Source organism: Lacerta agilis, chromosome 12 (assembly GCF_009819535.1).
Source record: "Lacerta agilis isolate rLacAgi1 chromosome 12, rLacAgi1.pri, whole genome shotgun sequence".
NCBI lineage: Eukaryota > Metazoa > Chordata > Lepidosauria > Squamata > Lacertidae > Lacerta > Lacerta agilis.
In genome coordinates, this window is record NC_046323.1 from 18,575,213 (window position 1) to 18,587,993 (window position 12,781).

At 41.7% G+C, this 12,781-nt stretch overlaps 1 protein-coding gene across 4 annotated transcripts in view; it reads right to left on the bottom strand.

The window, feature by feature from the left end:
- Positions 1–12,781, bottom strand: part of KCNH8 (potassium voltage-gated channel subfamily H member 8) — a 162,050-nt gene that overhangs the window by 25,705 nt on the left and 123,564 nt on the right. For all 4 annotated transcript variants that reach the window (XM_033165995.1, XM_033165993.1, XM_033165994.1 and 1 more), the window contains 3 exons: positions 12,428–12,627; positions 11,052–11,301; positions 8,336–8,550 (listed from right to left, as the gene is read on the bottom strand). In XM_033165995.1, the coding sequence (XP_033021886.1) occupies positions 8,336–8,550; positions 11,052–11,301; positions 12,428–12,627 (665 nt within the window). The remainder of the gene's footprint in view (positions 1–8,335; positions 8,551–11,051; positions 11,302–12,427; positions 12,628–12,781) is intronic.

The window sequence follows — 12,781 nt, forward strand, 5'->3', positions numbered from 1 at the left end:
CCTTTTGAGTCTGTACATTCCAGCTCTTCCAGGGCTACTGTGATCAGAGCAGAACTGTGTTTAGAGTTAACACACACACCCCTCACTCTCACACACAAATGTGTGTTGAACCTAAGATGGTTTTTCTGGCTGAAAGGATACTTGGCTCAGTGCTTTATAACCTCCTTGCACCACATTTTAAAAACACAGATAAGCCGCTTTGCTGGACTATGGATCTCCAACCCCCTCGTCCAAACATGTAACCCTCTGGCTAAGCTTTATAATCTGATGTCTCATGTAATAATCCTAGGAAGCGAGGTGAATGAGGAGGGAGAGAGTTCAAAATGGTTCAAAAGCTAAAATTAATAGTTGAGCTTTGTCTCTCTTTCAGTCACCACAAAGCCTAGGGTTGCAAACTCTTGAACAAACATATTTAGTAGCATATCTTTAACAACAATTAGGAGGTGATGTAATTTAGCTTCCTATTACAAAACACTTTCATTTGTGAGTTATGTGGATCAAACATCTGTTTTAAAAGCTGGCCAGATAGATTCCGTCCTCCTCTGCTGCCCAGCCAACCTAGAGAGCATAAAATAATTACAAGGAAGTATTTTTTTTGGGGGGGGGGAGTCTTGCACAAGATTTGTAAACCTACTAAACAGCAAAATCGAAAATTCTTTCTAGTAGCACCTTAGAGACCAACTGAGTTTGTTCCTGGTATGAGCTTTCGTGTGCATGCACACGAAAGCTCATACCAGGAACAAACTCAGTTGGTCTCTAAGGTGCTACTAGAAAGAATTTTCGATTTTGTTTTGACTATGGCAGACCAACACGGCTACCCACCTGTAACTACTAAACAGCAGGTCGGCTAAGTTACACACTTATCCAAATTTTGATTTGCAGTTCTCCAAATTATGCATAAAAAGGAACCTATTAGTTAAAATAACTTACAAAAATGCTTTGCATCAGGACAAATTGCTTGCGAAAAAATGTGTACAGTATTCAAAACTGCATACAAAAAACTAAAAAGCACTAAAATGCTGAAGAATTTACCAGTACATGGTGATTAAAAATATATATTAAAAAATACTGCAGAAATGTGGAGAACTGGATTTAAGATTGGAAAATGAGAAAGCAAGAGAACCAGAATCAACCCATTCCTAGTCATAGTCTACAATGAAAGACCCGTGGAGGACCAGAGTTCTGAATTTCAGCCTATACCAAACATCAGTCACACACCTACATCTTCAAAGTGAATGTATCCCACTTGCAACCAATGAGATTTGAGCACACATTATTGTATATGCAATGTGAGAACCATTCAAACACAGCCAGGATCTTTCTTTTCCTCTTGGCTATATAATACTTATTATTTTCAATTTAAATATTTGGTTTTGTCAGTGCTGGGCAGGATGGAACACATGAGTGCTATTTTTAGTGCTTTGTAGGAAAAGCATTCATGCTAATTATACATCCTGTCTGCAGTGACAGATCTCTACATATTCAAGCAAGCCATCTTTCTCTCCACGACGTGACACATATTGATAGTACCTCACTGAACCAAAAGGAGAGAAGTCATGCTTCCCTCAGAGGTTTTCATCTTCCTTTGGGACTTCATTAAAGTTTGTGGAATGCACAGAAGACCTCTGAGTGACTCAGGCTGCTACAATGCTTGGTGTTAAGAGATGAATCAAATCTCACTGCAGCTACAGGGGAAAGGTGTTATCATTTGGTTTCTGGGGGCACAGTAGTAATCTCACTTGGCGTCATCTAGCAAATGAGTTCATGGTTATGCTATTGCAACCCACGGCAAAACCAGAAAGAGCACTATAGCCAACAATGAGCTCTCTCAAAACTTCCTTCAAATCTTGCCGTAGGCTTAAACTTACTTTAACTTTTCTTTTGCAGTAAGCTCTCATCGCAAATACTCTATCTGTGCCTCCTCTACTCATTCCAATTTAGTACTTAAATATATAAGAACCGTACCCTCTTCTATTGTGCCACATGCACAGCTATGAAGCCAACGATTCACAAGGAATGGGGTTGTTCCTAACCTTGTCCATGTCTGCTTCTTTGCAGGTCCTCACTGCTGGGAACAGGACTACATAAGAGGAGAGTGACCCAAGAACTCTTGGGTGCAGCAAGGTGAGTTGTCTCCATTCTCTGACCATGGCTGAATGTATTCCCTGACACATGGAAAGGGAGGTTTCTAGTACAGCATAGTATCACCCAATGGGTGGCCTGTGTTCATTCCTCCAAAGGCTACATCTCTGAAGGACCAAATAGGAAGGGAAGAAAAGCTGTGGTAAGGTGAGCAAATAATTGATCCCTCCCCAAAGTACGTAGAAGATGCAACTATTTTATTTGAATTCTTTTCTCACTGGCTAAAGGAGTAGCAAAGATGAATTACTTGAGAGAATAACAGCATCTGGAACTTATATGCATCAACAGAAGCTGAGTTTAGGTTGGGCCAGGGAGGCGATCAATGCCTCTTTACGAGAGGGGGTGGTCCCTGCCTGTTTGAAGGAGGCAGTGGTAAAACCATTCCTTAAGAAACCTTCCCTGGATTTGGAAAACCTAACTATCTACTGGCCAGTTACTATTCCTCCTTTCCTGACCAAGGTTCTGGAGCGAGTGGTCGCAGACCAGATAGAGGTGCTTTTGGAAGAAACTGATTTTCTGGATCCATTTCAATCAGGGTTGAGAGAGACAAATGAAAGGTGGGATCGAGGAACAGGAAGTAGGAAGTGAGGTCAGCAACCCTGAGAATACCAGTCTAGAACAGTTTCCCAAACTTGGGTCTCCAACTGTTTTTGGACTACAACTCCCATCATCCCTAGCTAGCAGGACAAGATGGAGACCCAAGTTTGGGAGACCCTGGTCTAGCATCTGAGGAAAGGCCAGAAAGATGGTCTTGGGAGTTCAGAGGTTCTATGTCATCCCTTTGTAGTATGTCTTACTACAGCTGCATTGCATCCAGACACTTGCAATGGAGAATGTATGGTCTTGCCACAGCAAAGGCCTGACCAACAACTAGCACAAAGGTATCGTAGTGACATATCCAAACAGTGGGTGGCACAGGTCACTTCCAAAATAAAATTCCAGGTGCAGCTCTCAAATGTAACTAGGATGTATGCCATTCAGGAAATACAGAAACCAACCATGTTAGTGTTAAATCAATTTGCCACTCTACCAGCAATCCATGTAAAGAATGCAGGGTGGATGTTAACAAGGTTTCCTAAACTGTCATGGAACTGCATTTAAGCAATCTGCAAATGGCAGAGAAGCACCGATGGAAGCCTTTAGTAGAGACAATTGCAACATAAAAGCAAAATAAAAGAAAGCATTGTGTCGGCAAAGCACATACGGGCTTAGTTTAAAGGAATGATATAGAAGCTTGTTTCTGCATGCAACTGAGAGAAAAAGAGATGTTCTATTTTTATTTTATTTTTGCATTCTTGAACTATCCCAATAATCCACAGGGAAAGAAGCACAATAACAGTGCTAGACTATAGGTACACACCTCACCAGCTTCAAATAACACTGCCAACCACTTGGGCATTGATGTTTCTGCCAGCGTCATCAGGGTCCCTTGAAGCATTCAATTCATGTTGCCATTTTTGTTACTCTTCCCCAAGAGGCTGATACCAAATAATCTCTCTGTTATTTTCCATCTTTTCTTAGCTTTCTAGGCATATTAAAATCTATCTATCTAAACCAGCACGCTCACAAGAGAATGCCTGCAATCTCAGCTGAGTTTCCAAAAAAAGACATCTAACTTACTGCTTGTTCACCACTAAGTGGTAACAAATACTTTATGTAACTGTCAACATTTTCACTGTTAACATGCACAGTCCTCTGAAATTTTCTTAGTTTGCAATCCCACTCTCACTTACCTGAGGTAAGTTCCACTGAACTCAATGGGGCTTACTTCTGAGGTACTGGATTGCACAGCACATACCTGCTTGTTTTCCATGGAGCGAGATAATCTCCATATCACAAAAAACTACAAAGATCTCCTTTTGGATTGGGAGGAAAATGAAATAAAAAGAAACTCAAGCCCCAACACGATCACTGTATGTGAATTAGCCAAAATTCTCTAATTTTTTTGTGTGTAAAGGAAAGATTACCTATATGTTGGACCAAAACACTGGAGAAGAAAAGATCAATTCTTAATTAGGAAAACCACCATAAATAGCTTATAGGTGTTATACATATCCAGTGAAAAGTTATGCACACAACTAGATATTATATGTACCTGGTGAACATTGCTAAATAATCTAATCTATTTTGAGGGTTGTCATAAAAACTCTGAGCCATAAGATTGGTGATTACATGTGACGACTATTAATGAGATGGCTTCCCCCCCCCCCAAGTACGCATTAGATAATCGGTGCCACAGAATATTCTTCATACACTTCATAGTCAGTATCTGCTTGAAAGTTAATGTGCCCTGTACTGCTGATCAGGAGTTCTCACATTTTGCTTACTCATGAAATCTCAACAAATATAACCAAGTGCATCTGGCAGCACTCATTTTTTGTCTTACATGCGAGTAGGGGTTGATCAAAAGAAACAAGAGGAAATAATAAAGTTCATGCAAGGCCATTCTATGATGTAAGGTTCCTGGGGGAGGAGTCCTAGGAAGCAGAAAAGCTAAATAGTTTTCTAACATTGCACTAGCATATGAAAAGAAAAGAAAAAAGTGCAACAGCAAGTGCAAATAAGGGTGGTGCTTTGCCCTTTGGATCAAACAAGAAAGTCATCGGGAAAGAGGACCACACTCCTCTCTGTGCAACTGCCCACATCTTCTGAGGCATCCCCCTTCAAAATGGACTCAAAGCACTTGCTCCAGGGTGCAAACTGGTGGAAAATATTTGGAGAAAATGCAGCAAAATTGCCTTCTTTGGGGAGTTTTGCAAATCAATTTAACATTGAATTCTACAATGTATACAATTTAGAGTGCAATACTATACATGTCTTAAAGAAATCAGCCCTGAGTGCTCACTGGAAGGGCAGATCCTGAAGTTGAGGCTCCAGTATGTTAGCCACCTCATGAGAAGAGAAGACTCCTTGGAAAAGACCCTGATGTTGGGAAAGATGGAGGGCACAAGGAGAAGGGGACGACAGAGGATGAGATGGTTGGACAGTGTTCTCAAAGCGACTGGTATGAGTTTGGCCAAACTGCAGGAGGCAGTGGAGGATAGGCGTGCCTGGCGTGCTTTGGTCTCTATGGGGTCACAAAGAGTCGGACACGATTGAACGACTGAACGACAACAAAGTGTATTGCAGAACACTAGATAGACAGATTGTTCTAGTTTTATTAAATATTGAAGCAATCGTGGGTGGATTTCCAATTCCTAGGGTTCTTGTGCCGTTACACCAAGGGTGCCCAAACTTTTTTCAAAGACAGCCAGATTTGAGGAAGTGAACATGCGTGAGGGCAGACCAAAGTTGTTGAGCTTTTTATAGGATTGAAGTTGCTGAGTTATTTTTAGGATTTTACCCCAGGACTTATACTGCCACAGGGGCTGGACTAAATCAACCGGTGGGCTGGATTAGGCCCCTGAAATGGACTTTGGACACTGTCCTCCCCATTCATCCAACTGCAAATAAGATGAAACATTTTATTTAGCCCGTTTAAAAAATAACCAGTTGTCCTCACTTGTCATTTCCTATTATATACACTGGGAACTTCCACTGGGGCATGTCTGTTAACCTGCTCCTGGTTGCACCATATATGAACCAGTAGAGGTCAGAGGGGTTGCTTATCTGCCCTTCCAAGGTTGAGCATCAATGCTGGTTCCTCAGAGGGTTGAAGGGCAGAGCTCTCAGCATGGTGTGAGCACAGTGGCAGAGCCAATTCTCCACTCCTGCCACCATTCCTGCACTGCGCCCAACTCCCTGAGCCTCTCAGGAACCAGCAGCAATGCTTGGTGTTGGGAGCTGTGTGCAAAAATCTCCACCCTATTTTTTTATTTTTTATTTTAGAAGAGACAACTTTCATCGAAATTCTCCAAGAGTAGGAAAATATCTCTAACAATTTCTCAGGGGTGGTAGCAGCCCAGCTTCCTTCTTTTCCCCCTAAATCTTTTTTTTTTTTTTTAAGGGGGCTATCACTGCAAGTAGCAGCAACAACAATTATCCTGCCAGTCTGCTCACCATTCTGAATCATTCATGATGCCACAGATTTAGTATCATTCCAGGTCATTGGAGCAGGATTGGAAAATGGCATCTGCCATAAAGAAATGGTGAAGATATTCTGGGAAAATTTCAGGTGTGTGTATGTAATAATCAGGAGGTGGGGCTGAATTAAGAGCATTTCCTGAACCATGTCTTCTGAGAAATTTCAGCTCAGTCTCGGCAAATCATACTGATGTATAGTCACTTTGTGTTGCTTCACATATCATGGTTTTTATGGGCACACAATACAGTTTTCATGGGTACACATTGTGTACCTCCTAAACCATGATGTCTGCAGCATATACAGGTGTGTTTGCAGCAGACACATATTTTCCTCAGCTCATATATACCATGAAAACATACTACGGAAATCTGTTACTGGCTTTCGGTTTAGCAGGTGCTGAACAGAGGTCTTTAACGTGTCCCTGTTAAAAGTGCAACATGCGAAGCATCCCACAGGTGTTGATCTAGCCAATTAGTTTATGCAAATACGTTCTCAGCTACAAATGCCCGAGAGGAACCTAAACAATAGGAAACTTGACAAAAATCTAATTAAAGTTCGGCATAGATAGCTCAGATAACTTTGCTCTCATATCAGGATACCTTGGCCTTGCAACAAATCTGTGAGGTAAGTCGGCGTTACTTACTCATGCAAGTTAGTGACTGACTTCTGATTACTCATGGTTAGGAATGTGCTGTATTGAATTCAATGGGTTTACTTCCCGGTAAGTGGAATTAGGATTGCAGCCTATGCACTGGCGGAAGAAGGGGTGTGTGGTGGGTGCGGCGCGCCCCGGGTGTCATCCCTGAGGGAGGTGACATTGCTGCCCCGCCCCCTGGGATGTCTGCCGTGGGCAGCACCCTCCTGGGACGCTCACCCCGCCCCTGCGGGCAGCTAGCCCTGCTCCTGGGTGCCGGAGCAACTAGCTCAGCCTCTGAGCCTAAGTAGTATCTTGTGGGGAAGAGCAATTACTTTCTATGCCAGTGTCACAATTCCATGGGGGTGGATGACACTGGCACTGGAGGTAGTCATGAAATCACGACATCTGCCCCTCCCACACAATCTTTCTGTTTGAGATTTACCAAAGAGGCAAGGAATAAAGCCGCAGAAGCAGAAAGACACATTGTTCTCAGAGCCAACCCTGAGATGTTCACTATATTAAGGACTATGTGGGGTAGGGTGGGGAAAACTGTACCAAGTTTTTCCTCCCCAAAAAAGCACAATGTGAAGAAAGCACAGAGTTTATAGGATGTGCAGATAGGAGCGTTCCAAATTTTTCATGGCATGAATTGACAGGTTCTAGTGTATTAGAAAAATGGTTGTATTATTCCTTGGGCACTAGGAAGAAATCTCTAAGATCAAGGGATTGCAGTGTTCAGTTTCATTAGATGAAAAATAAAAGGCATACATACAACTCTTGAACTTTTGATGCATGGCTTTTCTCTGCCTAGTGGTTTTTATTCACTGTTGTAGTTCATATACCTTAGCTTTGAAAACAAGCCCATGAATGATCATGTGTGGAGAACTCTCAAAAGACTCCTGGTCTTTTAGGGCTTGTAGAGTTCAGTTCACCTTAAGAGCCATCATAAATTGTAATTCTCCCTTGTGTATGTACATTGGCAACATTCTCTTGTATTAAAAACTGAAACAACTGTCTAAACTATACTAAACTGCAGGAGTAAGGTAAAGGTAAAGGGACCCCTGACCATTAGGTCCAGTCACGGATGACTCTGGGGTTGCGGCGCTCATCTTGCTTTATTGGCCAAGGAGCCGGCGTACAGCTTCTGGGTCATGTGGCCAGCATGACTAAGCCGTTTCTGGCAGAATTAACTCTTACTTAGGATGCAAAATAGAAATGGTTTAATGTTACTTTGGATTAAGGTTTAGCAGGACTAGCAAATATTTGAAAATAGAAGCACACAAGGACAAAACCCACACCAAATGAATAATTTATATAGAAACATAGAGCAATTTGTATCAGATCTATAATTCATTATCAATAATTTGATTAAGCTGTGTCTGAATTGTTAAGTTGGACCCAAGCAGAATTCATTTGAAAATGAACACTTAGACATGTATTTTTACTCTGATGTACATATGAAGGAGAACTGCTGAAACACAAGAACTAATTTTAAAGCTGAAAGTAACTGTAGTCCTATTAAATCTACTTACATCACTTTCATGGCCTTCCCGAAGATTATATGTGAGATCATGCTGAATTTCTTCAACAAACTTGTGAGCATATTCTGGGTAAAGGTCTAACACTTCAAAGAGTCCTTTGAGAATTATACATTGGAGGTCACAGTAGGTTAGAGCTTTCACATCAGCATTTGTTTTAATCACTTGGTCCTTAATTGAGAGATTTGCGCCAATTAAATCTCCTTTACCTAAAAGAAAATACGCAAGAGGAGAGCAATATTATTCATGAATGAATTTTCGACTTTGCTTAGAAACAGAGAACAGCTTAAACAGATCATGCGGAATACACAAGGAACCAAATACAAAGATTCAGAACTATTAAGCTTCTGTAAGTAAGTTGAAACTAGTGGCTCTGGGAATTCTGGGAATTAATAATTAATAATTAAGTAAGGGTGATAGTATGAACAGCACAAAGCTGCTGACTTCTATGGTGCACACACTAATAGTTCCAATATAGCCAAAGAAGAAATTTTGTAATTGCTTCACTCAGGTGTATTCTGTTACAATCTAGTTGAAGCTCAGTGTAAAATAAATTGAAATGCCGTGTTTTTTTTTGCTTTGCAGTTGGAACTGTCATTACTTCTTAAATCTCTGCTTTCCTTACCTCGACTGAAAGAAAGGCATTTTGCAAAGAAACACGGATTAACTGTTATTAAATACCCTCTTCCATAACCAAAGCAGAAATTCTTATGTATAAGAAAATTTCAGTATTCTGAATTTTGCTCAAATATCATATTGGCATTTTATATGGGGATGGTTTGGTATAGCATGGTGTCGTATTCATTGCCATATATACTCCTTGTTTGGTGGTAGAATATAAAATAAGAATAAACCATTTTTTGTGCTTGAAGTAATTCTGGAAATTATTAGTTATTCTAAGAATTACACTCTATATCTGACTGGGGAAAGGATTTCCCTATTCAAACATTCCCACTTTTAACAAGTGATCTAGATCCACACCTGCTTACACTTAAACATGGTTCTCCTGCATGTGCAATCTCCCCTGTTCAAAACAATGGAATGAGCCGATATGTACACACAATGGGGCTCACATTGGCCCAACTCCACTGAAATAAATGGAGAGGAGGCACAGGAGACTGGGAAATGCATGCACTTACTTTGTGAACTAGAGGATCCAAACTTTTTTCAGGGAGGGCCAGATTTGATGAAGTGAACATGTGTGAGGGCCGACGAAAGTTGTTGACCTTTTTTTAAGGATTGAAGTTATTGAGGAAATAAACTGCCACAGGGGCTGGATTAAACTATACGGCAGGCATGATTTAGCCCCCAAAGCGGGCTACAGTACAGTACTGCCAACACTACAGTACAGTACAGTACTGCCAACAGTGAATGCATGCTTGGCCCACCCCTGGCCCTGGGACTCATCATAAGGAAGCTGTTCCTGGAGGAACAACTGAGGGGAGAGACTTCATTAGGCAAGGCCTCTTTCCACCTGCCTTGCTCCACCCTCTAGTCTCTGCTTCTCAATTTGTATTGTATAATTTTATGTACTGTGGTTTGCTCTTGTTTTATTGATTATAGTTTAGAAATTTTTTTTTGTAACTGTTGAGTGGATTTCTGTTTAACTTTTATATGTTGATATTATTTTATACTATTATAATAATTGTTGAAGGTTACTTTTTTGATGTAGGTTGCTTATTTTAAAGTTTTGTTTTATTATCACATTTTTGTATTGCATTAGATTGTTATAAGATGCACATTTTCTGTTTCTTCAGCTTGTAAACCACCTTGAGTATTGTAAGATAGAAAGACAGTACACAAATTAAAAATGATGATTATTTTATTATTTTTTGCAAGCCACCACCGCTGCCTCATCCTCTCTCCACTGCTCCAAGGCCCAGAAACTCACTTTGAAGGGGAGAAGTTTCCTCACTGGGGAAGGACGTTCTACTACACCTTGGAGAGCACCCAACACTTCTGCTGCTGCTTCCCATGCACCAAGGTAAGTTTTATTGCAATTGCAGGTTAAATTCATCAGAAGCAGTCAACAAATGCCAAAGTACACTAGTATCCCAATGAAAAGTCCTTATACAGTAGTATGAATCATACCTACCATTTCTTTGTACCTGGCATGGGTTGCAAAGGTCACACAAGCCAAACTTACCCGGGCACAGGTTCAGCACAACAGTTCTTGCTCTTACTAGAGTGAACACAACTTGATCTATCAGCTAACAAATGATCAAGAGTATCTTGAAGGAGCAACCGAACCCAAGATCTGCCAAGATGAGCAAAGTTTGGAATAGGCCAAACTTTGGATGAGTCTGGGCTCAGCCAGAGATATGTAAATCCTGGATTCTGGCTCAGACACGGCTCATTCAACTCATCCTGAGAAAGGAGCATTCCAAAGGATAGGATGGTGTAGGGGAAAACTTAATCCTATTCCAAATGCCATTCAGCTTGGTCACATGGCCTAGCAACCCAGCAGAAGCCATACTGGCAGTAATGGTGGTGAAATGTCTAAATCATGCTATTTTAAAATCTGGCTTGGGCTGGCTCAACCATCAGTAGACCCTCTGCTGAACAGAGTTTGGAACAGTAAGTCATACCAGCATAGTTTACCTTGGTATATATACCATGGGAGACTTCGTATAGTTTCGATTGCTCTACCCATAGATTTCTTTAACTTCACTCTCCGTCTGGCAATAGTAAAGCACACCCAAGAACTTACCTAGAATTGCCAGCACCATGCTGTCTTTTAGAACTTCCATGGAACCTGAGCACACAAAATAGATAGCCTGCAAGGCATCTCCCTGCCGGAGGAGGTACTCCCCAGGAGCACAAAAGGAGGTTTTGATATGCAGAGACAGAGACCTGAGGCACCCGCGGCTGGCACACTCAAAAAGGGACAGCTGCAGAATCTCCTTGTTCAAGTGCATGGTGATGTCAGAGCGCAGCTCATCAGGAAAGTCCTTTAATAGCTATCCAGAAAGGGGGAGAAAGTTTCCCGTTAAATTTCAGTAAATCTACACCTTTATCCACTTAGCTCCACTATTTGCCATTATACAAGTCAACTGTGCGATCACACTTGAAATACTATGTACGGTTGTGGTCACATCACTTAAATAAAATAATAATAATAGCTGAAAAAGTTCAGCTCGAGGGGCTGAAATGGGGCAGAACACTGTTGCACAAGAGAATACGTAAACTTGTGAATGCAAAGCTAACTTTGTTGTTCCATGATCCAGCCAAGAGCAACTATTGAGGGGTTTTCCCAGGCCAGCTGACCACCAAATGTGTGTTACCCTGGCCTGGGAACTGAATAGTACCCTGCCCAATAATTGGCCTATCATGGGCAGGCTAATCAGCTGGCTCCACCCCAGGGGTGGGACGGAGTGGCTTGCAGGCTCCACCCCAATCCACCTGCTGCTTCCCAGCTAGATCATGGAAGTTGCTTGAGGCACCTTCCACAAAAGCACCCATTGAAGGTAAGTGCACCTGTGCAACAAAGTTAGCTTTGAACTCACAAGTTTATGTATTCAGAGGTATCCTGTTAAAGGGATCCAGAAGGAGTCACTTCCGTCCAGACGCCCAGGCAGGGGTTAGGGCCATAGCACTCCTCAGCAGCAACCCCACAATGGGTCCCTACTTGATGCATGTCTTAGACCCCCTTCGCCCCAGGTTGATAGCTTAACAGGTATACCACAGGAGGCGGGCTGGTGGTTCAATGGTTATACCCAATGCCTATGCCAAACGTCTATATCCGTAATCAATGTTGTGGCCTAAATTGACCCCAAATATTGCCGTCTTGAATGTTTATTGGGGAGATGGTCACGGGTTGCAGGAGACGCCTGGTTCACGCAATTGGTTGCTCAATCTGTCCCACAGTGAGTTTCTGCTAATACAATTGTTGCGCTGAATTCCTCTGTTGCGCAACATTAAAACTCACCTGTCTCCTAACCCTCTCACTAGTGGACAGAGAATGTCGGATACCACCCTATGCATACAAGTAAGATTGTTCCAGAAATACAATGTCACCAAATGGCAAAATAAAACGTCAGCAACATTGTTGATTTAAGAATTTATAGCTAGAAAGACTCTGATTACCTCATTGGAATCTATTCCGTTATTGACAGACCAGGTGGTTTGGAAATATTCAAGCATCCTTTGCTTTAACTGCTGTGGTAGGTGATGGACCCTTATGAAATCCTTCAGGTCCTTGGTTCTTGTGTGATAAAGGGACCACCTGGAGTACATCCTTTGAATAATAGCAGTCACATTACCAAACACCAAGGCATGCATCAAAGCTGTAAAAGAGAGAAACCATGCTGAAGCAGAAAAGAGACCCTACTGTTGCCAAAAGTGATGTTGGAGTTACAGGAAAGAAAGAAAGAAAGAACTTGCTCGTTAATGATGGCAACATAATAAAAGGCGAGCAGCAAATGATCTGGAATGAATAAA